We start from the raw sequence: 27,644 nt of genomic DNA on the forward strand, positions 1-27,644 counted from the left end.
TTTTCCCTAAGACTAACACAACTGTGATGCCTGTGTGTTTAATGTCCACTGTTCTTAACTGACCAGTGCTGCAGGTGGTTTAGCCCTCTCCTCTCCTCTCCTCTCCTCTCCTCTCCTCTCCTCTCCTCCCTCTCCTCTCCTCTCCTCTCCTCTCCTCTCCTCTCCTCTCCTCTCCTCTCCTCTTCTCCCCTGGCCTCAGCTTTAGAGATGGATCTTAATGAGATCAATGGGACAGAGGGAAGAGAGAGGAAAAGAGTCAAGGGGATGAAAGCTGGTCCAGCAAACACATCATCCTAATCGCCTCCTTCTCTTCTCTTCTTCTCTTCTTCTCTTCTCTTCTCTTCCCTGACCTCCTCCCACCCAGCCAACTGACAAACTGTAGAATATACATTTTATGAACTAACATGAACTCTCACTGGTTCCCTTGTTGTTCCCCAGGGTCCCTACAGGGGGAGCACCAGCGCAGACTGTACAAGGAGCTGATGGCCAACTACAACCGCCTGGAGAGACCAGTGATCAACGACTCCTCTCCTCTTCTGGTGGAGCTGGGAATGACACTGCTGCAGATCATAGATGTGGTGAGGGAGGGACTGTGTGTATGTCGGGGGGTGTGTGCGTGTTAGAGGGTGAATGAATTTGTTGGCTAGCTGTTTATGTGTGTGGAAGTGTATGTTGATTTAACAAGGACCGACACTTTCACTACTGGTGTGTAAGACAGATGCTTTAACTTCAAACATTGTCTGTTGAGAGGGCGTGTGTGTGTGTAGAGGTGACATACAGCTATGTACTTCTGAGATTAGGTCACGTATCTGCAGACGTGTAGAGGTAATGCACTTCTGCTGTTTGCCTCCCGTTATATAAGACCTCCCAGACAGACTTACACACACACACACACACACACACACACACACACACACACACACACACACACACACACACACACACACACACACACACACACACACACACACACACACACACACACACACACACACACACACACACACACACACTGCATGTGTATACACTGTGTGTACAAAACATTAGGAACTCTTTCCATTACATAGACTGACCAGGTGAATCCAGGTGAAGGCTATGATCCCTTATTGATGACACTTGTTAAATCCACTTCAATCAGTGTAGATGAAGGGGAGGAGACAGGCTAAAGAAGGATTCGTAAACCTTGAGAAAATTGAGACATGGATTGTGTATGAATGCCAGTCAGAGGGTGAAGGGGCAAGACAAAAGATTGAAGTGCCTTTGAACGGGGTAGAGTAGTAGGTGCCAGGAGCACCTGTTTCAGTGTGTCAAGAACTGCAATACTGCCTGTTTTTTTACGCTCAACAGTTTCCTATGTGTATCAAGAATGGTCCACCACCCAAAGGACATCCAGCCAACTTGACACAACTGTGGGAAGCATTGGAGTCGACATGGGCCAGCATCCCTGTGGAACGCTTCCAACACCTTGTAATAGAGTCCATACTGTATTTTATACCATCTGTTGCATCTTGCCTATGCCGCTCGGTCATTGCTCATCCATATATTTATATGTATATATTATTATTCCATTCCTTTACTTAGAGTTGTGTGTATTAGGTAGTTGTTGTGGAATTGTTAGATTACATGTTAGATATTACTGTTAGATATTATTGTTAGATATTACTGTTAGATATTACTGTTAGATATTATTGTTAGATATTACTGTTAGATATTACTGTTAGATATTACTGTTAGATATTACTGTTAGATATTATTGTTAGATATTACTGTTAGATATTACTGTTAGATATTACTGTTAGATATTACTGTTAGATATTATTATTAGGTATTATTATTAGATATTACTGTTAGGTATTATTATTAGATATTATTATTAGATATTACTGTTAGATATTACTGTTGTATATTATTATTAGGTATTATTATTAGATATTACTGTTAGATATTACTGTTAGATATTACTGTTAGATATTACTGTTAGATATTACTGTTAGATATTATTATTAGGTATTATTATTAGATATTACTGTTAGGTATTATTGTTAGGTATTATTATTAGATATTATTATTAGATATTACTGTTAGATATTACTGTTGTATATTATTATTAGGTATTATTATTAGATATTACTGTTAGATATTACTGTTAGATATTATTGTTAGATATTACTGTTAGATATTATTATTAGATATTACTGTTAGATATTACTGTTAGATATTACTGTTAGATATTATTATTAGGTATTATTATTAGATATTACTGTTAGATATTACTGTTAGATATTATTATTAGATATTACTGTTAGATATTACTGTTAGATATTATTATTAGGTATTATTATTAGATATTACTGTTAGATATTACTGTTAGATATTATTGTTAGATATTACTGCACTGTCGGAACTAGAAGCACAAGCATTTTGCTACACTCTCATTAACATCTGCTAACCATGTGTATGTGACCAATAACATCTGTTAACCATGTGTATGTGACTAATAACATCTGTTAACCATGTGTATGTGACCAATAACATCTGTTAACCATGTGTATGTGACCAATAACATCTGCTAACCATGTGTATGTGACCAATAACATCTGTTAACCATGTGTATGTGACCAATAACATCTGTTAACCATGTGTATGTGACCAATAACATCTGCTAGCCATGTGTATGTGACCAATAACATCTGCTAGCCATGTGTATGTGACCAATAACATCTGCTAACCATGTGTATGTGACCAATAACATTTGATTTGATTTGATTTAGAATCCATGCCACGATGAGTTGAGGCTCTTCTGAGGGCAGAAGGGGGTGCAAGTCAATATTAGGAAGGTGTTCCTAATGTTTTGTGCACTCAGTGTATATCGCCAAATGAAGAAAAATGTGCCTACTTGAATGTCAGTTCCTCAGAAATGTAGACTGATGCCCTGTGTGTGTGTGTGTGTGTGTGTGTGTGTGTGTGTGTGTGTGTGTGTGTGTGTGTGTGTGTGTGTGTGTGTGTCTGAGAGAGAGAGAGTCTCACCAGAGGGATGCTAATGCAGCGTATTTATTGCTTTAGCAAAGATCTAGAAACTCCGTCACACTTCCCCACATGCTGTGTGTGTGTGTGTGTGTGTGTGTGTGTGTGTGTGTGTGTGTGTGTGTGTGTCCACTGATAGAGTTCTGCACCACCATTCCATCGCCTCACAGTCAGAATAGACCCATGGCCACATCACCACCCCATAGTAGGCTGTCTAATCCCTATGTTCTAGTCATTAGATCCTCAATGTCTCTATCATTCACACACACACACACACACACACACACACACACACACACACACACACACACACACACACACACACACACACACACACACACACACACACACACACACACACACACACACACACTTCAGTGACCTGTGAAGGGTATGATCATACTTTTATAATTACCATCAAATCACCAGAGATATGTCTACAGTACCTCAGTAGCCTTAACATCTGGTCTGCCATGCTGCTTAATGATGCAGAGAGGGTTTGAAAGGCTGGTCATGGCTCACATCAACACCATCATCCCAGACATGCATGTAGGTCAACGGAGTGGAGCTTGTATTAACCTTTAAAATGTTGTTAGGGGTGTGTAGGGTGTTTTAGCAGTATTAGGAGTGTGTGTCCTCTCCTCCAGATTCTCTTCTCTGTCAAGGGCCCATGGGGCAGTGGTCTTTTTCTCCTGGATGTCAGTCAGTCATTCAGAGCTGTAGAAAACAACACAAGTGTGTCTGTTAAACTCACAGAGCGAACCAAACTGTTTCTGTGTTAAATATGGCTTTTACAATTCCCATTCGTCAGCCAGACTATGAGGAAAGAGGAAACGGAGAGGAAATATAGTCGGACAGAGCATGCAGAGTTCCGGGGGGGATTTTATAGTGGCTCTGAAATGGGTTTTGGCTTTGGCTCACTCAACTTTCTCTCTATTCAGAGTTGAGTGAGTGAGACAGAAGTGTAGGTGTTTTACTGAAGTCTTGAGCTCCTACAGACGACACACACACACACACACACACACACACACACACACGGCATCAGTCTACATTTCTGAGGAACTGACATTCAAGTAGGCACATTTTTCTTCATTTGGCGATATACACTGAGTGCACAAAACATTAGGAGGTACCAAAAAATGTCTGCTGCATTGAAGGTCCCCAAGAACACAGTGGCCTCCATCTTTCTTAAATAGAGCTGGCCGCCCGACCAAACTGAGCAATCGGGGGACAAGGGCCTTGGTCAGGGAGGTGACCAAGAACCCGATGGTCACTCTGACAAAGCTCTAGAGTTCCTCTGTGGAGATGGGAGAAGCTTCCAGAAGGACAACCATCTCTGCAGCACTCCACCAATCAGGCCTTTATGGTAGATTGGCCAGACAGAAGCCACTCCTCAGTAAAAGGCACATGACAAACCGCTTGTAGTTTGCCAAAAGGCACCTAAAGACTCTCAGACCATGAGAAACAAGATTCTCAGGTCTGATGAAACCAAGATTGAACTCTTTGGCCTGAATGTCAAGCGTCACGTCTGGAGGAAACCTGGTACCATCCCTATGGTGAAGCATGGTGGTGGTAGCATCATGCTGTGGGGATGTTTTTTAGCGGCAGGGACTGGGAGACTGGTCAGGTTTGAGGAAAAGATGAATGGAGCAAAGTACAGAGAGATACTTGATGAAAACCTGCTCCAGAGCATTTAGGACCTCAGACTGGGGCGAAGGTTCACCTTCCAACAGGACAGCGACTCTAAGAACACATCCAAGCCAACGCAGGAGTGGCTTCGGGACAAGTCTCTGAATGTCCTTGAGTGGCCCAGCCAGAGCCCGGACTTAAACCCGATCAAAAATCTTTGGGGAGACCTGAAAATAGCTGTGCGATGACGCTCCCTATCCAACCTGACAGAGCTTGAGAGGATCTGCAGAGAATAATGTGAGAAACTCCCAAAATACAGGTGTGCCAAGCTTGTAGTGTCATACCCAAGAAGACTCAAGGCTGTAATCACTGCCAAAGGTGCTTCAACAAAGTACTGAGTAAAGGGTCTGAATACTTATGTAAATGTGATATTTCCGGGGTTTTTGTGAATTACCAAAAATGTCTATAAACCAGGTTTTGCTTTGTCATTATGGGGTATTGTGTGTAGATTGATGAGGGGAAAAAAACAATTCAATCAATTTTAGAATAAGGCTGTAACGTAACAAAATGTGGAAAAGTCAAGGGGTCTGAATACTTTCCGAATGCACTGTATGTGAGAATGCTGTTCATTGACTACATCTCAGCATTCAAAGCCATAGTGCCCTCCAAGCTCGTCACTTAGTTAAGGACCCTGGGACTGAACACTTCCCTCTGCAACTGGATCCTGGACTTCCTGACGGGCCGCTTCCAGGTGGCGAGGGTAGGCAACAACACACACAACACGGTGGCCGCTCAGGGGTGCGTGCTTAGTCCCGTCCTGCACTCCCTGTTCACCTATGACTGCGTGGCCGTGCACGACACCAACACCATCATTAAGTTTGCAGACAACACGACGGTGGTAGGCCTGATCACCGACGATGACGACTAGACAGCCTATAGAGAGGAGGTCAGAAACCTGGTAGTGTGGTGCCAGGATAACAATCTCTCCCTCAACGTCAGCAAGACAAAGGAGCTGATCGTGGACTACAGGAAACAGAGGGCAGAGCACGCCTTCATTCACGTCGACGGGGCTTTAGTGGAGCGGGCTGAGAGCTTAAAGTTCCTCGGTGGCTACATCACTAAGGATCTATCATGGTCCACACACACAAACACAGTCGTGAAGAGGGCACGACAACGCCTCTTCCCCCTCCGGAGGCTGAAAAGATTTGGCATGGGCCCTCAGATCCTGAAAAGGTTACACAGCTGCACCATTGAAAGCATCTTGACTGGCTGCATCACCGCTTGGTACGGGAACTGCTTGGCATCTGGCTGCAAGGCGCTACAGAGGGTTGTGTGTACGGCCCTGTACATCACTGGGGCCGAGCTCCCTGCTATCCAAAACCTCTATACCAGGCGGTGTCAGAGGAAGGCCCTAAAAATTGGCAGACTCCAGCCACCCAAGTCATGGACTGTTCTCTCTGCTACTGCACGGCAAGCGGTACCCATGCACCAAGTCTGGAACCAACAGGACCCTGAACAGCTTCTACCCCCAAGCTATAAGACTGCTAAATAGTAAGTTACATAGTTAACCAATAGCTACCCGAAACATCTGCATTGATCCTTTTTGCACTAAGCTCTTTTGACTCATCACATACGCTGCTGTTACTGTTTATTATCTGTAACTTTATTACTAGTTATATGTACATATGTACCTCTGCACATTGTACTGGTACCCCATGTATATAGCAAAGTTATCGTTACTCATTGTGTATTTATTATTACTTTTATTATTACGTGTTTAGCTTTTCTATAATTTCTCTATTTTCGGTCTCTCTGCCTTGTTGGGAAGGGCCCGTAAGTAAGCGTTTCACTGTTAGTCTACACATGTTGTTTATGAAACTACTACGGTGTGATCTAGGTCAGGCTAGTTCTGATAGACCCAGATGGAGAGGAACCCATTGTTTAGTGGTTTATAGCGGTCAAGATGTTTTGGTTATTGTCGGTGAACGGTCTGGTTTAGTCCCCTGGTGTGTTTTGTTTTTGGTGTGGTCCAGTCCTGTGGTCTAGTTGAGGTCTGGTCCAGTCCTGGGGTCAGGTCTAATCTAGGTCTGATCCAGTCTGTTGGTCTAGTCTAGATGAGGTCAAGTCTAGTGGTCCTGACTCAGGGCAGGGCAGTGAGACTCAGGTGGTGAGGGGGGCCCTTGGGTCCTGTCTGTGAAACACTCAACGCATGATTTAACCCTGATTGGCTAACGGTACGAGCACAGCTGCCACTGCTCCACGGGGGGGGTGTGTGTGTGTGTGTGGTGTGTGTGTGTGTGTGTGTGTGTGTGTGTGTGTGTGTGTGTGTGTGTGTGTGTGTGTGTGTGTGTGTGTGTGTGTGTGTGTGTGTGTGTGTGTGTTTGAGTTCATTTATTCTTGCTCACAGATAAAACTGAAGAAATGCAGAATTTACATTACTAATAATTGCAAAACACTCATTTTAAGATGCATGCATAATACGTGAGAAAAAGAATACAGAACACTTGAAACATTACAGGACATTTTTCATGATGGAAATTGAAATATTGAAGTGTGACTGTTAAAAAGATCATTTCTGGGAGAACCATTTAAGAGCTAGAGTTATTAGACAGTCTGACAGCACTGGGTAGAGTAGCGTTTCGCAGGCGGTTCGTACGGGCAGTTATACAGGACAGTTCGTGGCTGTTTTCTCAGGAGCCTGGTGGTGCAGTTACCTCTTTTTGGAGGGAGCAGGTGATTCAGTGGTCAAGAGTGTGCATGTCCTTCACCAGGTGCACTGCAGCCTGCTCTCGCCTGCTCTGCAGTGACAGGAGCTGTGGTTGGACTGCTCCACCTCTGGAGATGATCCTCAAGGCACTCCACCATATTCCAGACAAGGCCTGACAGTGTACTCTATACTTTGACCAGATAATCAGTGGGTAGGCCATTTCTGGCAAGAACATTCAAAAAGTGCAGGTGTTTTGAGACCTTCCTCACTGACTGCTCCACATGTGTGTCACCACTGAGGTTAGAGTCTAGATGAAAACCAAGATACTTAGTTGTTGTCACCACTGCTACTTCCTGTCCTCCTAGGATTAGTGGTGCAGGTTGTGGATGGTCTCTAGAAAAATATATGTTGTTGGATGTGGCCCACTCTTCCAGCTGCTTTGCCTCCAAGCCCATGGAAGTGTCCTCTTGTGGCACCAGAGGTGATCTCTGACCAAGGGCTAAATGTGCCATTTGCCATCACCCTCTTCCTTCTTCCGGTGGTGTAGCTGTGGAGCCAGGCTAGTAACCTTGGACATGGTTCAATGTCAGACAGATTTTGCAGGAGCTTTGCGTGATCTACTCGATCAAAGGCTTTGGACATACAATTGAAGTCGGAAGTTTACATACACTTAGGTTGGAGTCATTAAAACTCGTTTTTCAACCACTCCACAAATTTCTTCTAACAAACCATAGTTTTGGCAAGTTGGTTAGGATATCTACTTTGTGCATGACACAAGTAATTTTTCCAAAAAATGTTTACAGACAGATTATTTCACTTATTATTTCACTGTATCACAATTCCAGTGGGTCAGAAGTTTACATACACTAAGTTGACTGTGCCTTTAAACAGCTTGGAAAATTCCAGAAAATGATGTCATTGCTTTAGAAGCTTCTGATAAGCTAATTGACATCATTTGAGTCAATTGGAGGTGTACCTGTGGATGTATTTCAAGGCCTACCTTCAAACTCAGTGCCTCTTTGCTTGACATCATAGGAAAATCAAAAGAATTCAGCCAAGACCTCAGAAAAAAAATTGTAGACCTCCACAGGTCTGTTTCATCCTTGGGAGCAATTTCCAAATTCCTGAAGGTACCCCGTTCATCTGTACAAACAATAGTACGCAAGTATAAACACCATGAGACCACGCAGCCGTCATACCGCTCAGGAAGGAGACACGTTCTATCTTCTAGAGATGAACGTACTTTGGTGCGAAAAGTGCAAATCAATCCCAGAACAACAGCAAAGGTGCTTGTGAAGATGTTGGAAGAAACAGGTACAAAAGTATCTATATCCACAGTAAAACGAGTCCTATATCGACATAACCTGAAAGGCCACTCAGCAAGGAAGAAGCCACTGCTCCAAAACCGCCATAAAAAAGACTACGGTTTGCAACTGCACATGGGGACAAAGATCATTCTTTTTGGAGAAATGTCCTCTGGTCTGATGAAACAAAATAGAACTGTTTGGCCATAATGACCATCGTTATATTTGGAGGAAAAAGGGGGAGGCTTGCAAGCTGAAGAAAACCATCCTAACCGTGAAGCACGGGGGTGGCAGCATCATGTTGTGGGGGTGCTTTGCTGCAGGAGGGACTGGTGCACTTCACAAAGTAGATGGCATCATGAGGGAGGAAAATAATGTGGATATATTGAAGCAACATCTCAAGACATCAGTCAGGAAGTTAAAGCTTGGTCACAAATGGGTCTTCCAAATGGACAATGACCCCAAGCATACTTTCACAGTTGTGGCAAAATGGCTTAATGACAGCAAAGTCAAGGTATTGGAGTGGCCATCACAAAGCCCTGACCTCAATTCTATAGAAAATTTGTGGGCAGAACTGAAAAATAAATAAAAGCTGAAATAAATCATTCTCTCTACTATTATTCTGACATCTCACATTAATAAAATAAAGTGGTGATCCTAACTGACCTAAGACAGGGAATTTTTACTAGTTAAGTGAAAGGAATTGTGAAAAACTGAGTTTAAATGTATTTGGGTAGGGTGTATGTAAACTTCCGACTTCAACTGTACCCTCACCATTGGTGGTTTTCTGGAGTCTGTAGCTGTCAGCCAGGAGTGTGTGGCTTTCACAAGGGCAGTAGTAGTGCTGGACTTTGGGAGGTAGGCATACTGATTCGTGCACTTAGATAAAACTGTTGGCATGAGCATGACGCTCTCATGGACTTTTCCAAGGCATGAAGTTAGAGAGATGGGCCTCCAGTCACTTGTTGTACATGGGTTTGACACTTTAGGTATGGGGACACACATTGTTAGTCTTCCAGGCAGCAGGAACAGTCCCCTGCCAGTAGGTGGTGTTAACTATGTGTGTGATGACAGGGGCTAGATCTTCTGTATGTTCTTTTAGTATCCAGGCTGGAATACCATCAGGCCCACACACTTTACGTGGGCTGAGTCTGGTCAGAGCTTACTTTATCATCTGGCCAATGCTGCACTGCTCAACCTGCCTTGTAGGCATGGTGCAGGGGGAAGATGGCAAGAGGTGGGGTGCTTGTCCATGCCTCAGCAAAGAAGAAATAGAGCCACATTGTCATCTTCAATTACCTCCACCTGTATTCTCCCTTTTGATGTTTTCTTTCGTCCCAGTCCTTTGTTAATGAAGTCCCGCCGTTCCCTAGGGTTTTTCTTCTTTAGGTCCTGGATTTCAGTTTTGTAGTTGTTTGTCTTTGCTTCCTTGATAAGCATTTGCACTGTGTTTCTGTATTTTCTCCATTTCATTGTTTTTCTCCATTTCCCCATCTGTTGAAAATCTTCTGTCTTTTTCTGATGGCAGCTTTTATTTGGTCAGTCATCTAGGGCTTGTCCAGTGTTGTTGTTGACATGCATACATCAAGTGCAGTTTGAATGCAGAAGTTGAACGTCTCCACAAGAGGTCGACCGATTCTGATTTTTCAACACCGATACCGATACTGATTATTGGAGGACCAAAAAAAGCCGATACCAATTAATCGGCTGATTTGTTTTTTAATTTTATATACACTGCTCAAAAAATAAAGGGAACACTTAAACAACACAATGTAACTCCAAGTCAATCACACTTCTGTGAAATCAAACTGTCCACTTAGGAAGCAACACTGATTGACAATAAATGTCACATGCTGTTGTGCAAATGGAATAGACAACAGGTGGAAATTATAGGCAATTAGCAAGACACCCCCAATAAAGGAGTGGTTCTGCAGGTGGTGACCACAGACCACTTCTCAGTTCCTATGCTTCCTGGCTGATGTTTTGGTCACTTTTGAATGCTGGCGGTGCTTTCACTCTAGTGGTAGCATGAGACGGAGTCTACAACCCACACAAGTGGCTCAGGTAGTGCAGCTCATCCAGGATGGCACATCAATGCGAGCTGTGGCAAGAAGGTTTGCTGTGTCTGTCAGCGTCGCGTCCAGAGCATGGAGGCGCTACCAGGAGACAGGCCAGTACATCAGGAGACGTGGAGGAGGCTGTAGGAGGGCAACAACCCAGCAGCAGGACCGCTACCTCCACCTTTGTGCAAGGAGGAGCAGGAGAAGCACTGCCAGAGCCCTGCAAAATGACCTCCAGCAGGCCACAAATGTGCATGTGTCTGCTCAAATGGTCAGAAACAGACTCCATGAGGGTGGTATGAGGGCCCAACGTCCACAGGTGGGGGTTGTGCTTACAGCCCAACACCGTGCAGGACGTTTGGCATTTGCCAGAGAACACCAAGATTGGCAAATTCGCCACTGGCGCCCTGTGCTCTTCACAGATGTAAGCAGGTTCACACTGAGCACGTGGCAGACGTGACAGAGTCTGCAACATCCTCCAGCATGACCGGTTCGGCAGTGGGTCAGTCATGGTGTGGGGTGGCATTTCTTTGGGGGGCCACACAGCCCTCCATGTGCTCGCCAGAGGTAGCCTGAATGCCATTAGGTACCGAGATGAGATCCTCAGACCCCTTGTGAGACCATATGCTGGTGCGGTTGGCCCTGGGTTCCTCCTAATGCAAGACAATGCTAGACCTCATGTGGCTGGAGTGTGTCAGCAGTTCCTGCAAGAGGAAGGCATTGATGCTATGGACTGGCCCGCCCGTTCCCCAGACCTGAATCCAATTGAGCACATCTGGGACACCATGTCTCGCTCCATCCACCAACGCCACGTTGCACCACAGACTGTCCAGGAGTTGGCGGATGCTTTAGTCCAGGTCTGGGAGGAGATCCCTCAGGAGACCATCCGCCACCTCATCAGGAGCATGCCCAGGCGTTGTAGGGAGGTCATACAGGTACGTGGAGGCCACACACACTACTGAGCCTCATACTGACCTCCATGGGTTGATAAATTGGATTTCCATTGATTATTTTTGTGTGATTTTGTTGTCAGCACATTCAACTATGTAAAGAAAAAAGTATTTAATAAGATGATTTCTTTCATTCAGATCTAGAATGTGTTGTTTAAGTGTTCCCTTTATTTTTTTTAGCAGTATATATATATATTTGTAATAATGACAGTTACAACAATAGTGAATGAACAATGAACACTTTTATATAAAATCTATTTAGTCTCAAATAAATAATGAAACATGCTCAATTTGGATCAAATAATGCAAAAACACAGTGTTGGAGAAGAAAGTAAAAGCGCAATATGTGCCATGTAAAAAAGCTAACGTTTAAGTTCCTTGCTCAGAACATGAGAACATATGAAAGCTGGTCGTTCAATATTCCCATTTAAGAAGTTTTAGGTTGTAGTTATTATAGGAATTATGACGCGTCGACTATTTCTCTCTATACCATTTGTATTTCATATACCTTTGACCTATTGGATGTTCTAATCGGCACTTTAGTATTGCCAGCGTAATCTCAGGAGTTGATAGGCTTGAAGTCATAAACAGCAATCAACCATTGCTAAGAGCTGCTGGCAAATGCAGTAAAGTTTGAATGAATGCTTATGAGCCTGCTGCCGCCTACCACCGCTCAGTCACACTGCTCTATCAAGTCATAGACTTAATTATAATATAATAAACACAGAAATATGAGCCGTTAGTCATTAATATGGTAAAATCCTGAAACAATAATTACGAAAATGAAACATTTATTATTTCGGTGAAATACGGAACCGTTCCGTATTTTATCTAACGGGTGGCAACCCTAAGTCTAAATATTCCTGTTACATTGCACAACCTTCAATGTTATGTCATAATTATGTAAAATTCTGGCAAATTAGTTCGCAACGAGCCAGGCGGCCCAAACTGTTGCATATACCCTGACTCTGCGTGCAATGAACGCAAGAGAAGTGACACAATTTCCCTAGTTAATATTGCCTGCTAACATTATTTTTTTTTTAACTAAATATGCAGGTTTAAAAAAAATATACTTCTGTGTATTGATTTTAAGAAAGGCATTGATGTTTATGGTTAGGTGCATTCGTGCAACGATTGTGCTTTTTTCGCGAATGCACTTTTGTTAAATCATCCCCTGTTTGGCGAAGTAGGCTGTGATTCGATGATAAATTAACAGGCACCACATTGATTATATGCAACGTAGGACAAGCTAGTTAACCTAGTGATATCATCAACCATGTGTAGTTAACTAGTGATTATGTGAAGATTGATTGTTTTTTGTAAGATAAGTTTAATGCTAGCTAGCAACTTACCTTGGCTCCTTACTGCACTCACGTAACAGGTGGTCAGCCTGCCACGCAGTTTCCTTGTGGAATGCAATGTAATCGGCCATAATCGTCGTCCAAAAATGCCGATTAATTGGTCGACCTCTAGTCTCCACCTTTGCATCGATGCTCTCCACCTCATATATGGCGGACCAATCAGTGCTGGCCATACATCATGCCAAGGCCTCCTTTCTGTTCTGGGTTACCAGACGTCCTTTTTTCCCACTGCACCTCACTTTTCCCTCCTGATGTTGTGTTTGGGGAGAACAGCAGACATTTGTGATCACTGGATCCGAGAGGAGCAAGTACAGTGGGGGTGTTGTAGTGATTCTTCAGATTTATAATGATCCAATCTAAGATGGAGTCCCCTCTGATCATGTCTTTGACCACTTGTTTCATGTCTGGATGGGAGTTTGTCAGCATCTTGATGGGCAGGTGATTAAAGTCTACACGGGATGGACATCCTGAGGACATCCTGATCACATGGATAGTATTTATGAGATAATCCACAGTGTTCTGCTGAAGTGTTTTCTCATTAGTGGATGGTAGAGTACTCCCACTTCCAGAGTTGAAACTGAGCTGCCGAGTGGTTTAGGACGAAGTTGAAGCCACATATACGGCAGGGGTGGCAGGTAGCCTAGTGGTTAGAGGGTTGGGCTAGTAACCGAAAGGTTGCTGGATCGAATCCCCGAGCTGACAAGGTAAAAATCTGTTGTTCTGCTCCTGAACAAGGCAGTTAACCCACTGTTCCCTGCTAGGCTGTCATTGTAAATAAGAATTTGTTCTTAACTGACTTGCCTGGTTAAATTTAAAATAAACTCCTCTAGGTCAGTTCTTCTCTTTTCCTGAATACTGTGATTTACGTACATAGCTACTCTCATCCCCTCTCTGGACTTGTCATTTCTGAACAGCTGATACTCTTGTACGAAAAGAGATTAATCTGGGATATTTTCGTGGGCCCATGTTTCAGTGACACATCCAGTAACTGCATTTACTGATTGAAGAAGCAGTTCAAATTCATCCACTTTGTTTATCAATGATCTTGAATTACAAACAAGCACATTCAGAGTTTCTGGGGCATTCTGGGACGTATTTTGTGACATCCCATAATTCAGTTAGAGTTCTGCATTGACGTGAGAGATTGTGTTTTCCACGTATATTAGGTCTGTTAACTTCTATTGTTAGTATTTTCCTCCTTCTGCCCATACCAGCTGTTCCCGAAGCACTGAAGTTTGTCTCGGATATGCAGTGCCAGAGGAGGTACATGTTTTTTGTAAATCCGTAGAAAATGTGATGAGTATTCCAGAATGTTTGTACAATCCATCGTTATCAAAGCCACGCTTAATCAGTTAAAAGAGCAGGAAAAGTATGCAGTGCAATTTTTTTAAATTGAAAACAAACATTTGAAACATTGTAACACATGTTACTGTTGACCGGCTGCCTGGAAGCTTCACCATAATAATGTGTGTGGGTTGTGGTTTATCCCAGCTCTTACAGTCTCAAGTCAGAATTACACGTTCATCAATGTTTCTCAAACGTAACATTTTGAAGTGTTTAAGGTTAACCTTTCGGCATTAACTCCACATTTTTAAGGTTAGGCATTAACTCACAATGGTTAAGGTAAAGGGTTAAGGTTTGGGATAGGCTTACAACAAAAGTATCAAAAAGAATCTTCTATCGCTGGATTCAAACATGCAACATTTGGCCCTTTGGAATCAGAGGCAGATGCTTACACCCATCCACCATCCCCGTCCACAACACCCGGCAAAACCAAAACCTACTTGAAGGTAACAGCGCTCACTGTTGCCCCTAGTGGCTGGTTTCCATGTCATCTCCCGACGTCCTCAGACATGGATGGACGTCGAATACTGACTTGTATCACAGGTGACCTGGCTGAGTTTATCATGCAGAGCCATTTTTTTAGTTTATTTTCCAGTTACATTAAACACTTAATGTGGCCCAATGTTGACCTGAATTATGCATAAAAAACAACCTACCATTGTCTCTCCTCAGATTTCTAAATTGAGTAGGTGAGAATGTGACACATGATTATTTCTGAGGAAGAGCTGCTTTAAGCATGAAATCTCTCCCTGTGTTCCATATGTCATATGTAACCTTTCAAAGTAGCCTACCTGTCGCCATAGCTACAGCACAGCTCTACACATGGTTCAATGTATCACAGTTACAGACAATAACATTACTGCTTGATTACGTGTGGTAATGGTAATCACTGGCAGTAATGTCTTTAGATCAACAGTAATAAACTCATTTGGTATTCCAGTAGCTGATTAGCATAGTCAATTTAGCCTTTCTGTCAATTTAGCCTTTCTGACACACTAGTCATTGGTCAGGCCATCCGAATGCAAAAACACCAGGCTTCAGTAGCTATTGTAAGCCAGCACAGCTCGTATTAACATAGCAGATTCAGTATTAGCCTAGCATAGTCCAAATGGTCTCAGAGCCTGTTTCTGTTAGCATAGCACGGTGGATATTAGCCAGGATACTGTAAGTTAGTGCTTTGCAACACCTTGATCCTCAGGGAAGCACTGATAACTTTAGAGTTGTTAATGTATTTATCACCTTTATGTAAACAACATTGACTGACTGGCGCTCCACACGCACACACACTGAAGGAAGCGCACGTACAGGTAACAGCCAAAATAAAGGAAACACCAACATAACGTGTCTTAATAGGGTGCTGGGCCACCATGAACCGACAGAACAGCTTCAATGCGCGTAGATTCTATAAGTGCCTGGAACTAAAGTGCTTTCAATGTTCCTAACCCTTGACTTATTTCACATTTTGTTGTGTTACAGCCTAAATTCAAAATGGATTAAATAAATGTTTTTTTTCTCAACCATCTACACACCCATAATGACAAAGTGAAAACATGTTTTTAGAAATTTTTGCCAATTTATTGAAAATGAAATACAGAAATATCTCATTTACATACAGTACCAGTCAAAAGTTTGGACACACCTACTCCTTCCAGGGGTTTTCTTTATTTGTACTATTTTCTACATTGTAGAATAATAGTGAAGACATCAACACTATGAAATAACACATATGGAATCATGTAGTAACCAAAAAGTGTTCTTCGAAGTAGCCACCCTTTGCCTTAATGACAGCTTTGCACACTCTTGGCATTCTCTCAACCAGCTTCATGAGGTAGTCACCTGGAATGCATTTCAATTAACAGGTGTGCCATGTTAAAAGTTCATTTGTGGAATTTCTTTCCTTCTTAATGCGTTTGAGCCAATCAGTTGTGTTGTGACAAGTCCATATTATGGCAAGAACAGCTCAAATAAGCAAATAGAAACGACAGTCCATCATTACTTTAACACATGAAGGTCAGGCAATACATAAAATGTCAACAACTTTGAAAGTTTCTTCAAGTGCAGATGCAAAAATCATCAAGCGCCATGATGAAACTGGCTCTCATGAGGACCGCCACAGGAATGGAAGACCCAGAATTACCTCTGCTGCAGAGGATAAGTTCATTAGAGTTAACTGCACCTCAGATTGTAGCCCAAATAAATGCTTCACAGAGTTCAAGACACATCTCAACATCAACTGTTCAGAGGAGACTGTGTGAAGCAGGCCTTCATGGTCGGTTTGCTGCAAAGAAACCACTACTAAAAGGCCCAGATCGAGGGAGATTATCAGTGGTCTTGTATGTCTTCCATTTCCTAATAATTGCTCTCACAGTTGATTTCTTCAAACCAAGCTGCTTACCTATTGCAGATTCAGCCTGGTGCAGGTCTACAATTTTGTTTCTGGTGTCGTTTGACAGCTCTTTGGTCTTGGCCATAGTGGAGTTTGGAGTGTGACTGTTTGAGGTTGTCGACAGGTGTCTTTTATACTGATAACAAGTTCAAACAGGTGCCATTAATACAGGTAACGAGTGGAGGACAGAGGAGCTTCTTAAAGAAGAAGTTACAGGTCTGTGAGAGCCAGAAATCTTGCTTGTTTGTAGGTGACCAAATACTTATTTTCCACCATAATTTGCAAATAAATTCATAAAAAATCCTACAATGTGATTTTCTGGATTTTTTTTCTCATTTTGTCTGTCATAGTTGAAGTGTACCTATGATGAAAATTACAGGCCTCTCTCATCTTTTTAAGTGGGAGAACTTGCACAATTGGTGGCTGACTAAATACTTTTTTGCCCCACTGTATACAGTGACTTAGGGTTCATTTTGCACTTCCTAAAGCTTCCACTAGATGTCAACAGTCTTTAGAACGGTGTTTGAAGATTCTATGGTGAATTTGATGGGAATAACAACCCAAGGAAGTAGGTGTCCCATTATAAGGCATGGGCTCAGTCACGCGCAAGGACTTGGGAGCGAGCTGAGTTCATATTCACTCCTAAAGAGAACGGAAAGGTCCGGTTGGAATTTTATTCAAGATATATGATAAAAGCCACCTAAAGATTGATTCTATACATTGTTTGACATGTTTCTGCAAACTGTAGTATAACTTTTTTGACTTTTCGTCTGGACTAAGTAAGCATGCGCGTTGTGGATTTGGATAGTGAACCTAACGCGCGAACAAAATTGATTATTTGGACATAAATATTAACTTTATCGATAATCAAAGGTAAGTGAATATTTATAATGTAATTTCTTAGTTTTATTGACTCCAAGATGGCGGGTTTCTGTTTGCTTGTTATTGGTGTCTTCTGGGCTGTACTCAGATTATTGCAAATTGTGCTTTCGCTGTGAACCTTTTTTGAAATCTGACAAAGTGGTTACATTTAGGAGAAGTGTATCTATAATTCTGTGCATAACACTTCTATATTGATCAAAGTTTATGATGAGTATTTTTGTAATATGTGTGCTCATTGTGCTCATTCACCGAAAGGTTTGGAGGGAAAACATTTCTCAACATTACGCGCCAATGTAAAATGCTGTTTTTGGATATAAATATGAACTTTATTGAGCAAAACATACATGTATTGTGTAACATAATGTCCTAGGAGTGTCATCTGATGAAGATCGTCAAAGGTTAGTGCATCATTTTAGCTATATTTCTGGTATTTGTGACGCCTGTCCTTGCTAGGAAAATGGCTGTGTGGTTTTTCTTGTGTTGGAACTGTCCTAACATAATCTAATTTTATGCTTTCGCCGTAAAGCCTTTTTGAAATCGGACAATGTGGTTGGATTAACGAGAAGTGTATCTTTAAAATGGTGTAAAATAGTTGATTGTTTGAGAAAATGGAATTGAGAGATTTTAGCTGTTTTGAATTTGGCGCTCTGATTTTCCACTGACTGTAAAATCAATCCCGTTAACGGGATAAGAACGGGAAGGGGTCCCCTAGAGGTTAAGCAAATTTGTACTCCTGAATTTATATAGGCTTGCCATAACAAAATGGTTGAATACTTATTGACTCAAGAAATTTTAGCTTAATTAGTAAATATCTCTAAAAACACAATTCCACTTTGACATTATGAGGTATTATGTGTATGCCAGTGACAAATATATCTCAATTTAATACATTTTAAATTCTGGCTGTAACACAACAAAATGTGTAAAAAATCAAGGGGTGTGAAGACTGTCTGAAGGGATGTGACACCTTTATGTAATGGCTGTTGAATGGAGTAGACCTAGGCGCAGCGTGGTTAGTGCTCATCATAATATTTTAATGGAACACTTTAAACAAAACAAGAAACGAACAACAGCCAAAACAGTTCTGTCAGGTAACAACACTAAACAGAAATTAACCACCCACAAAACCCAAAGGAAAACAGGCTACCTAAGTATGGCTCCCAATCAGCGACAACGATGTACAGCTGTCCCTGATTGAGAGCCATACCAGGCCAAAACAAAGAAATACAAAAACATAGAAAAAAGGACATAGAATGCCCACCCTAGTCACACCCTGGCCTAACCAAAATAGAGAACAAAAACCTCTCTATGGCCAGGGTGTGACACTTTATTCCAGTAGAAATTCCATCATTTGGTGTTTTGTTGATGCACCCAATTGAACATACACTATATATACAAAGTATGTGGACACCCCATCAAATTAGTGGATTCTGCTATTTCAGCCACACCCATTGCTGACAGGTGTATAAAATCGAGCACATAGCCGTGCAATCTCCATAGACAAACATTGGCAGTAGAATGTCCTTACTAAAGAGTTCAATGACTTTCAACGTGGCACCGTCATAAGATGCCACCTTTCCAACAAGTCAGTTCGTAAATTTTTCTCCTGCTAGAGCTACCCCAGTCAACTCTAAGTGCTGTTATTGTGTAGTGGAAACGTCTAGGAGCAACAAAGGCTCAGCCGCAAAGTGGTTCAGCTCACAGTACGGGATCATCGAGTGCTGACTCACTACCGAGTTTCAGATGGCCTCTGTAAGCAACCTCAGCACAAGAACTGTTAATTGGGAGCCTTATGAAATGGGTTTCCATGGCCGAACAGCCGCTCACAAGCCTAAGGTCACCATGCACAATGCCAAGCGTCGGCTGGAGTGATGTAAAGCTCACCGGCATTGGACTCTGGAGCAGTGGAAACGCGTTCTCTGGAGTGATAAATCACGCTTCACCATCTGGCTGTCCGAATCTGGGTTTGACGGATGCCAGGAGACTCTACCTACCCGAATGCATAGTGGCAACTGTACGTTTTGGTGGTGGAGGAATAATGGTCTGGGGCTGTTTTTCATGGTTCGGGCTAGGCCCCTTAGTTCCAGTGAAGGAAAATCTTAACGCTACAGCATACAATGACATTCTAGATGATTCTGTGCTTCCAACTTTTTGGCAACAGTTTGAGGAAGGCCTGGTTCAGCATGACAATGCTCCCGTGCACAAAGTGGGGTCCATACAGAAATGGTTTGTTGAGATTGTTGTGAAAGAACTTGACTGGCCTGCACAGAGCCCTGACGTCAACATTCACCTTTGGGATGAATTGAAATGCCAAATGCGGGCCTAATTGCCCAACATCAGTGTTCAACCTCACTAATGCAATTAAAATGTTAGCTAATGCTCTTCAGCCCCTCATCATTTGAGTGACAGCTAGCAAGATGCACATTGACAGTTTCACCATGAAAGAAGGCTGGCCCAGGCCTGCCCAGCATTATCCATTGCGGTTTCAGGGTGTACCTAACGGCTAGGTGAAACAGCAGGGAGAGAGAGGGAGAGAGAGAGAGCAATGACATACTGCAGATATCTGCACATATATGATGTAGTACACAATTTTCGGGGGACCCGTTTTGGGTCTTGAGCGCTACTTTCAAAACGACTGGCTATAAAGTATGCAAATCTTCCTGGAAAGTCTCTTTACGATAATGCTGGATTTGATGGAATGTGGTGTTTGTGTCTGTTTGTGTGAGAGAGAATTCCTTTTTTCACATCCCACCACATCCTGTAAATTGTTTTCTTCATCATGCTAGCTAATTACTTTGCAAATTAAATTCCAATCTGTTGATGCCTTTCTGCTGCTCGTGTAGGGGAGCCAGTTAGTTTTGATTGGCTCCAGGCTCCTCATGGACAGCAATTAGACAGGTATCAGACACCAGCTGAGACATTGTTAGGCAAGGGATAAGAATGATAACAATCTTAAAACATTTAGATAGGAAATATTGTTTTAAATGCCAAGGTCTTTTGACATTTTGAAGACATTACATTTTTTTTGTAACTTTCTATCGGAGTGACAACGTGTGCGTGTGTGTGTGTGTGTGTATGTGTGTGGTGTGTATTGAGCAAGGTACTTAACCCTAATTTCTTCTGTAAATTGCTCTGGATAAGAGTGTCTGCTAAATTACTAAAGGTGTGTGTGTGTGTGTGTGTGTGTGTGTGTGTGTGTGTGTGTGTGTGTGTGTGTGTGAGCTCTGCTGTGATCACCCTTGAGTTGGTGGAGGGTTAATACTTTCTCTTCATAGATTTGACCCTAACTTTTCCATCTGCATCATCTGGATCATTTGATGGAATCCTGGATATGTAGAAATATTTGGCACATAACCCAGCCCTAATTGTTAGAAGTGAGTGTTAATGACTGATATAGTTGAAGAGAGGCAGAAACAGACCAAAACGGAGATCTGCAAAGAGAGAGAGATAATGTAGAGAGAGCAGAGAACAAGACAAAAGGACACTTTACATCTTGCTAAGTGCCCTATTTACTCAGATCATGCAATCTGAGTTCTCTCTCTCTCTCTCTCTCTCTCTCTCTCTCTCTCTCTCTCTCTCTCGTTGTTTAGGTCCACGGGGCTTGTTGTTAGAGATTTTGAAATGAGGCATCTAATAATGATGTGCTACATGCCTCCACTGAAACCAATGCGTAGAAAAACACGGTGGTTACATAAATGCAGCTTTTAGAGAGGTTTCACTGCCCAGTTGTTTTGCGCCCATGCCAAACCTACAGTAGACACTCATCAAAACCTTACAATTTTCTATTCATTGTGATGATTTCCTGTTGTAGCGATTGAATTGTTCTTTTCTTCTCTGTTTGGTCAGGATGAGAAGAACCAGGTGCTGATGACCAACGCATGGCTACAGCTGGTGAGTAGAAATGGTTGAGTACTGAATGACACTGTGACTCATTATGTTCTCATATGCATATCCCCCATCCCACCAAAAAGGCTGTAACACCATCTCAAATTGATATGCCGCAGGGGTTGTCTGGTAGGACCTCATCCTGTTAGTTGTATATTGAGATGACAATAGCCTGCCCATATTGTCTCTTGAAATATTGCTTCTGTTAAATTAAAACTGCTAGTTTCTCTTAGCCAATCTGAGCTTGATCCAACATATTGGATTGGACATAGAGTTTAGGTTGCTTATCCCGATGTTTCCTTGGTAATCTGGAGGATACATGCTTATGGAGAGTTGATGAGGTTGGATTTGTGGGAGGGGCATGCGGTCCACCTTGTCTGGTCTCTATCATCGACATGACACAGGAGAAGGAGAACAACGCCTCCACTCTCCGCAGTCACTACATACAGACCTCTGTCCAATTTCCCATCAATTCATTTCTATTTGATTTTTTTTATCGAGTCATTTACTCCTTTATCGAAGTCTTCCTGACAGGACGTCGGCCTCAATTTTCGAGCCAATCACTCAGCGTGTCACTGCTGTGTGGTTTATGCGACGCTTCCCAGGCGGGCCATGGGAAATACATTTCAATGTCTGTCAGCTAGTGTGAATTCATAAGAGACAAGTGCAGTCACAACCCTTCAGTTGACAGACTGCCAAGACCCAAGCTCAGACTGGATCTTTTATCAGAGACAGACTGCCCCCCCCCCCCCCCCCCCCCCCCCATGGAACTTGGTGGAAGACAATCTGAATTGTGTCACTTAACTCTACACTTCTTTTCTTGTTTTTATTTTGACCATCTCTCTTTGTTCTGTCCTCAGTACTGGACCGATGTACCTCTCTTCTGTGGGATTATCTCTGATGTGTATCTCTGTGTTCTGTCCTCAGTACTGGACCGATGTACCTCTCTTCTGTGGGATTATCTCTGATGTGTATCTCTGTGTTCTGTCCTCAATACTGGACCGATGTACCTCTCTTCTGTGGGATTATCTCTGATGTGTATCTCTGTGTTCTGTCCTCAGTACTGGACTGATGTACCTCTCTGCTGTGGGATTATCTCTGATGTGTATCTCTGTGTTCTGTCCTCAGTACTGGACTGATGTACCTCTCTGCTGTGGGATTATCTCTGATGTGTATCTCTGTGTTCTGTCCTCAGTACTGGACTGATGTACCTCTCTGCTGTGGGATTATCTCTGATGTGTATCTCTGTGTTCTGTCCTCAGTACTGGACTGATGTGTACCTGAGCTGGAATCCAGAGAACTACCCCGGGGTTCAGAACCTACGTTTCCCCTCCAGCCAGATCTGGACCCCTGACATCCTCCTCTACAACAGGTGTGTTCCCACAACCCCCATCTTCTCCCATGATACTCCTCTCCTCCCACAACCCCCCCCCCCTCACCTCCCATCACAGTCCTCTCTCCATTTAATCCTCTCCTCCCATCATCCTCATCTCCTCCCACAACCCCCTCACCTCCCACAACCCCCCCCCCCCCCCCACCTCCCATCACCGTCCTCTCTCCATTAATCCTCTCCTCCCATCATCCTCACCTCCTCCCACAACCCCCTCACCTCCCACAACTTAGTGATGACAGTCATTTATGATTGATCCTTTCTTTGGATGGCTTTAGAGCTGAGATTTGGTTCATAAACCAACAGCAACGGAGCATCTGTGACCTGGCATCAGCCAGCCTGGAGGGACGGGACCTGAATGTGAAATATGTTTACGGCCGTGTTTAGTTTGGAAGTCTCCCGAAGTGTATCTCTGTGTGTGTGTATGTGAGAGTTAGCATTGAGATGCAGTTGGGTATATGGGTTTTTAGACGTGCACAGTGTTTGGAATCAGGTCGGGTTTATGCTGTCTCCTCTCTCTGTTCTTAACCCCCTTCTCCTGTTATTGGGAAAAGCTTACAGAGATGGTATCTACTCCTTCACTTTGCCATGTAGGGCAAAACACAAGTAAATGCACTGGCTAGACATGTGAGAAAGATATAGCTGACAGCTGTGGTATATCAGACCGTATACCACGGGTATGACTCAACATTTATTTTTACTGTTCTAATTACGTTGGAAACCTGCTAGTACTACTACTACTACTGCTAGTACTACTACTGCTAGTACTACTACTGCTACTACTACTACTGCTACTACTACTGCTAGTACTACTACTGCTAGTACTACTACTGCTAGTACTACTGCTGCTACTACTACTACTACTGCTAGTACTACTACTACTGCTACTGCTAGTACTGCTACTACTACTACTACTGCTAGTACTGCTACTACTACTACTGCTGCTACTGCTACTACTACTACTACTACTACTACTACTAGTAGTACTACTACTTTTACAGATCTGCCCAGCCACGCAATTAATTCACTTGATCTCCACTGTAAAAAGCACCTAGACATGATCTCCGACATTTGCAACATTTTTGCAATATTGAAATTTGATCTCCACAGTCTCCCAAATTAATGAATGTGTCGGCAGAGGAGAGAGGAATGCAGCTTTTCTCAGCCAGTCGAAATCACCAATCAGCATCAAAACTGGTAAAACAACATGAACTGCAGCTAGTTTGCTGTGTAGTTAGCCAGCAACCTGCAAAGTTCCCGGAACGATCAACCAACGATCAACCAGCGCAACCACGTCACAGCCATGATAAAAATGTCATAACATATGGACTTGAGTGTATTATTGCTTAATTACAATCTCCATGCGCGTACACCCCAAACACACAACACCACACCATCACAGGATTAAGGAGAGAAACAATTGGTATTTAATCCTAATTTTAAAAGCACTGCTGCATTTGGAAAATGGATTACTTCTCTCCCCATCTCACCCCTCTTCTCTTCACCTAACCTGCTTCACTCCTCACCACGTCCAAAAAGGTCAAAGGTAGCAGGAAACATACTTTTCATTCATGTAAAATGCGTCTGTTCTCTTCTATTCTTCGCAATAAAATAAACATGCTCAAACAATTCTTTGGCATGCCCTCTTTTACGACGCTATAAAAAAGTTACGTGACGGTTAGGGTCATTGGTTTGGGTCATGTGACGTAAACATCACAGACGTTGACAAATTTCAGCACAAGAGCAAAGTTAACCTTGTAGATCATGCCACGACCCTCTAATATAATGGAGCTGCCGAGGAGAACCAGTTTCAGAGTGTTGCTGAGGTTTGTTTAGCTGCCCCAAAAGGCAAGTTCAAATTTGCAAGTCTGCTTCAATGATATCGACACACAAACACATATAGACACACACTGACACAGCAGACTTTCATGACATAACATACGCCATTAAACCGTTCGTCATGAATGCGTAAGCAATAACACGCTAGTCTGACAGCGGTGTACAGCAGAGGAACCCAGTCTCATTAGCATGCTTTTGAGATGAGCAAACGCAATAATGAATGTATTCACTTCTATTGCGTTTGATTAACGAGAGCCTTAATGAGTCAGTTCAATACATCCCATGTATCTCATCAAAAGACCATTTCAGTACGGAGGGTTGTATAGGCACGCACAATGGAAGGATCAACAGCATGTTACAGATTATGCGTTCTTTTTCTGCATTCCATTTCATTCATTTCCCCCTCTGAACGATCCTTTCGTATCTCAGTCTGTCTGGTATTCAGCCGTCGAGGGCCGGGGGATGAGAGGGACGTCGAACACATCTCTGATTGCTGTTTGTTTGTGACTCAGCGCTTAGCAGGATTAGATTTCAATGTGGTTGATTCCATTGATAAATTGCCGTGAAGGAATCCTTAATAGTAACGTGCTTCGTAAACACGATGTGCTGAATGTAATCGCATGGGAGGTGTGAAAGGCTATATGTTACTGTATTCCACAAAAACAATTCAAACATGACACGTATAGATAATCATAGGAAAAGGTACATTCACACTGAGCATTGTACACACCCACATTTTATTATGGTATTGTACTATGGTACAAATACTATAGTATTCACTGTAGTGTTTTTGTGGACTAAAGTAGTATTTACAGTTTAATATAGTAAAAATACTGTGGATATACTATAGTAATTACTGTAGTGTTTTTGCGGACTGTAGTATACTGTAGTGTTTACTGTAGTGTTTTTTTTGCGGACCTTACTGTAGTGTTCACTGTAGTGTTTGTTTGCGGACATTACTGTAGTATTCACTGAAGTGTTTTTGCGGCCTGTAGTATACTGTTGTATTTACTATAGTGTTCTACAACATTCTATAGTAAGTACTACACATGATCGAGGGATATTAGTGAGTAGTATAGTATTCTACAGTACACTACAGTTTACTACATAATTCTATAGTAAGTACTGTAGTACTCTATAGTAAACTGTAGTATTTTTTCATGTGGGCACTGACAATTCTACAGTTACAAGTACACATATCTCACGCCATAACCTTGTGTAGACGTGGATCAGCACCAAACAGACTTTAATCACCATTAGATCAGTTACTACATGACCATCTCCCTTGTTAGAGAAGGACAGGGAAAAGTCAATGTTTTCATTTCCCTGCTGATCGATCAGACCAAGGACATCCAACTCAAGGAGCCAGACGGGACATGCACACGCCGCACAGTAGAGATCAGAACAATAACAATAACATTACTGCACCCGTCTTCATATCACTAGCAATCAACTATAGTGCACACATAGCCCAGATATACTGTAACACAGTTACACCGCAGGACATTGAGTAGCACTGCCTATTACAATCATATATATTAGGGATGTGTTGACAAATTGCCATTCTAATTTGGTGGGGCTGATCATCTCCCATGCTATCTGCAATAATAAACGGAGGTGTTTGTACCTGTCTGTCCAGATCTCCTATAAAACTCAAATGACTTCAGACAGGCAGCCATCCACAGGAGATAGTTGGAAGTGTTAGCTGCCATCTGTGTCTCAACTGCATAGACCTGTGTGTGTGTGTGTGTGTGTCTCTAGCCTTGGCAGAGCATACTCTCAAATAAATTGTAGTCATTTAGCAGACTCTCTTATCCAGAGTGACTTACAGGAGCAATTAGGGTTAAGTGCTTTGCTGAAGGGCACATCCCCAGATTTTTCACCTCGAACTTTCGGTGGTCGGCCCAGCTCTCTTAACCGCAAGGCTACCTGCCGCTGTGACTATGACAGCAATGTGAGCGGACACATTCCGTTTAAAAAAGAGCGAGATAATCACTCTCTCTCTCTCTCTTCAAATCAAATCACATTTTATTTGTCACATGCGCCGAATACAAGTGGTGTAGACCTTACCATGGAATGCTTACTTACAAGCCCGTAACCGACAATGCAGTTTTAAGAAAATAGAGTTAAGATTTTTTTTTTACCCCCCCTTCCTTCTCTGTACTGAGTATTGTGTGTATGTGTATTCATACTGGGAACATATGGAGATGAGGCTCACATTATCATTACACTGATGTTCAGTGTGATAGGCATGCAGAGATAGAGAGGGACATATCCCCACTCCAACTCATCAGGCCCCTGGGGCTGTCTCCCTGTATGCCTGATCCTAATGATCTGGGAGCAGGGAAGGCATATCCAGAATAATGTGCTTGGATAACTTCTACTCTGTTTCAGAGGCATTAGCCATACTATTCCCTCAGCTGCTGGAGAGAGCAGTAACATAGAACCCTGGCTGGACCTCCAAAGAGAATGTTCTCTTCTTCTTCTTCTTCTTCTTCTTCTTCTTCTCTCTTCATCTCGGGGCAGACTGGACTGACTGTCTCTTCTGCTCTCTGGTTGGATGTTCCTTTCCATATCTCTTACTTCTCTCTTGCTATCTCTGTGTGTCTTTCATTGGGTTTAATCTCTCTCTCTGTCTCTCTCTCTGAGCTGCTCCATCTCATTACCATGCGTGCGTGGAGGTGCAGAATGAGGTGTTGAGTAAGTGGAGAAGACAGCAAGGTGACTCACGTCCCCTGGTTGCAGCAACCTGTCACTACCTCCGTTGTTTGTCTGATCTCTGTGTGTCGCCAGAATGCTTTGTCCCCTTTCACTGTGCTCACATGTCTAGGACACATGTCTAGGGCTTCTCTCTCTCTCTTTCTGTGTGTGTGTGATTTAAAA

At 42.7% G+C, this 27,644-nt stretch overlaps 1 protein-coding gene across 1 annotated transcript in view; it reads left to right on the forward strand.

Moving 5' to 3' along the window:
- The window catches only part of LOC106611786 (neuronal acetylcholine receptor subunit alpha-7), a 76,816-nt gene that overhangs the window by 26,345 nt on the left and 22,827 nt on the right, over positions 1 to 27,644 (forward strand). Inside the window, exons 2-4 of the mRNA XM_014212369.3 lie at positions 439 to 578; positions 21,494 to 21,538; positions 22,795 to 22,904. Of these exons, the coding sequence (XP_014067844.1) occupies positions 439 to 578; positions 21,494 to 21,538; positions 22,795 to 22,904 (295 nt within the window). The remainder of the gene's footprint in view (positions 1 to 438; positions 579 to 21,493; positions 21,539 to 22,794; positions 22,905 to 27,644) is intronic.

The sequence above is a fragment of the Salmo salar genome, chromosome 09 (genome assembly GCF_965601325.2).
Source record: "Salmo salar chromosome 09, fSalSal1, whole genome shotgun sequence".
NCBI classification, from domain to species: Eukaryota; Metazoa; Chordata; class Actinopteri; order Salmoniformes; family Salmonidae; genus Salmo; species Salmo salar.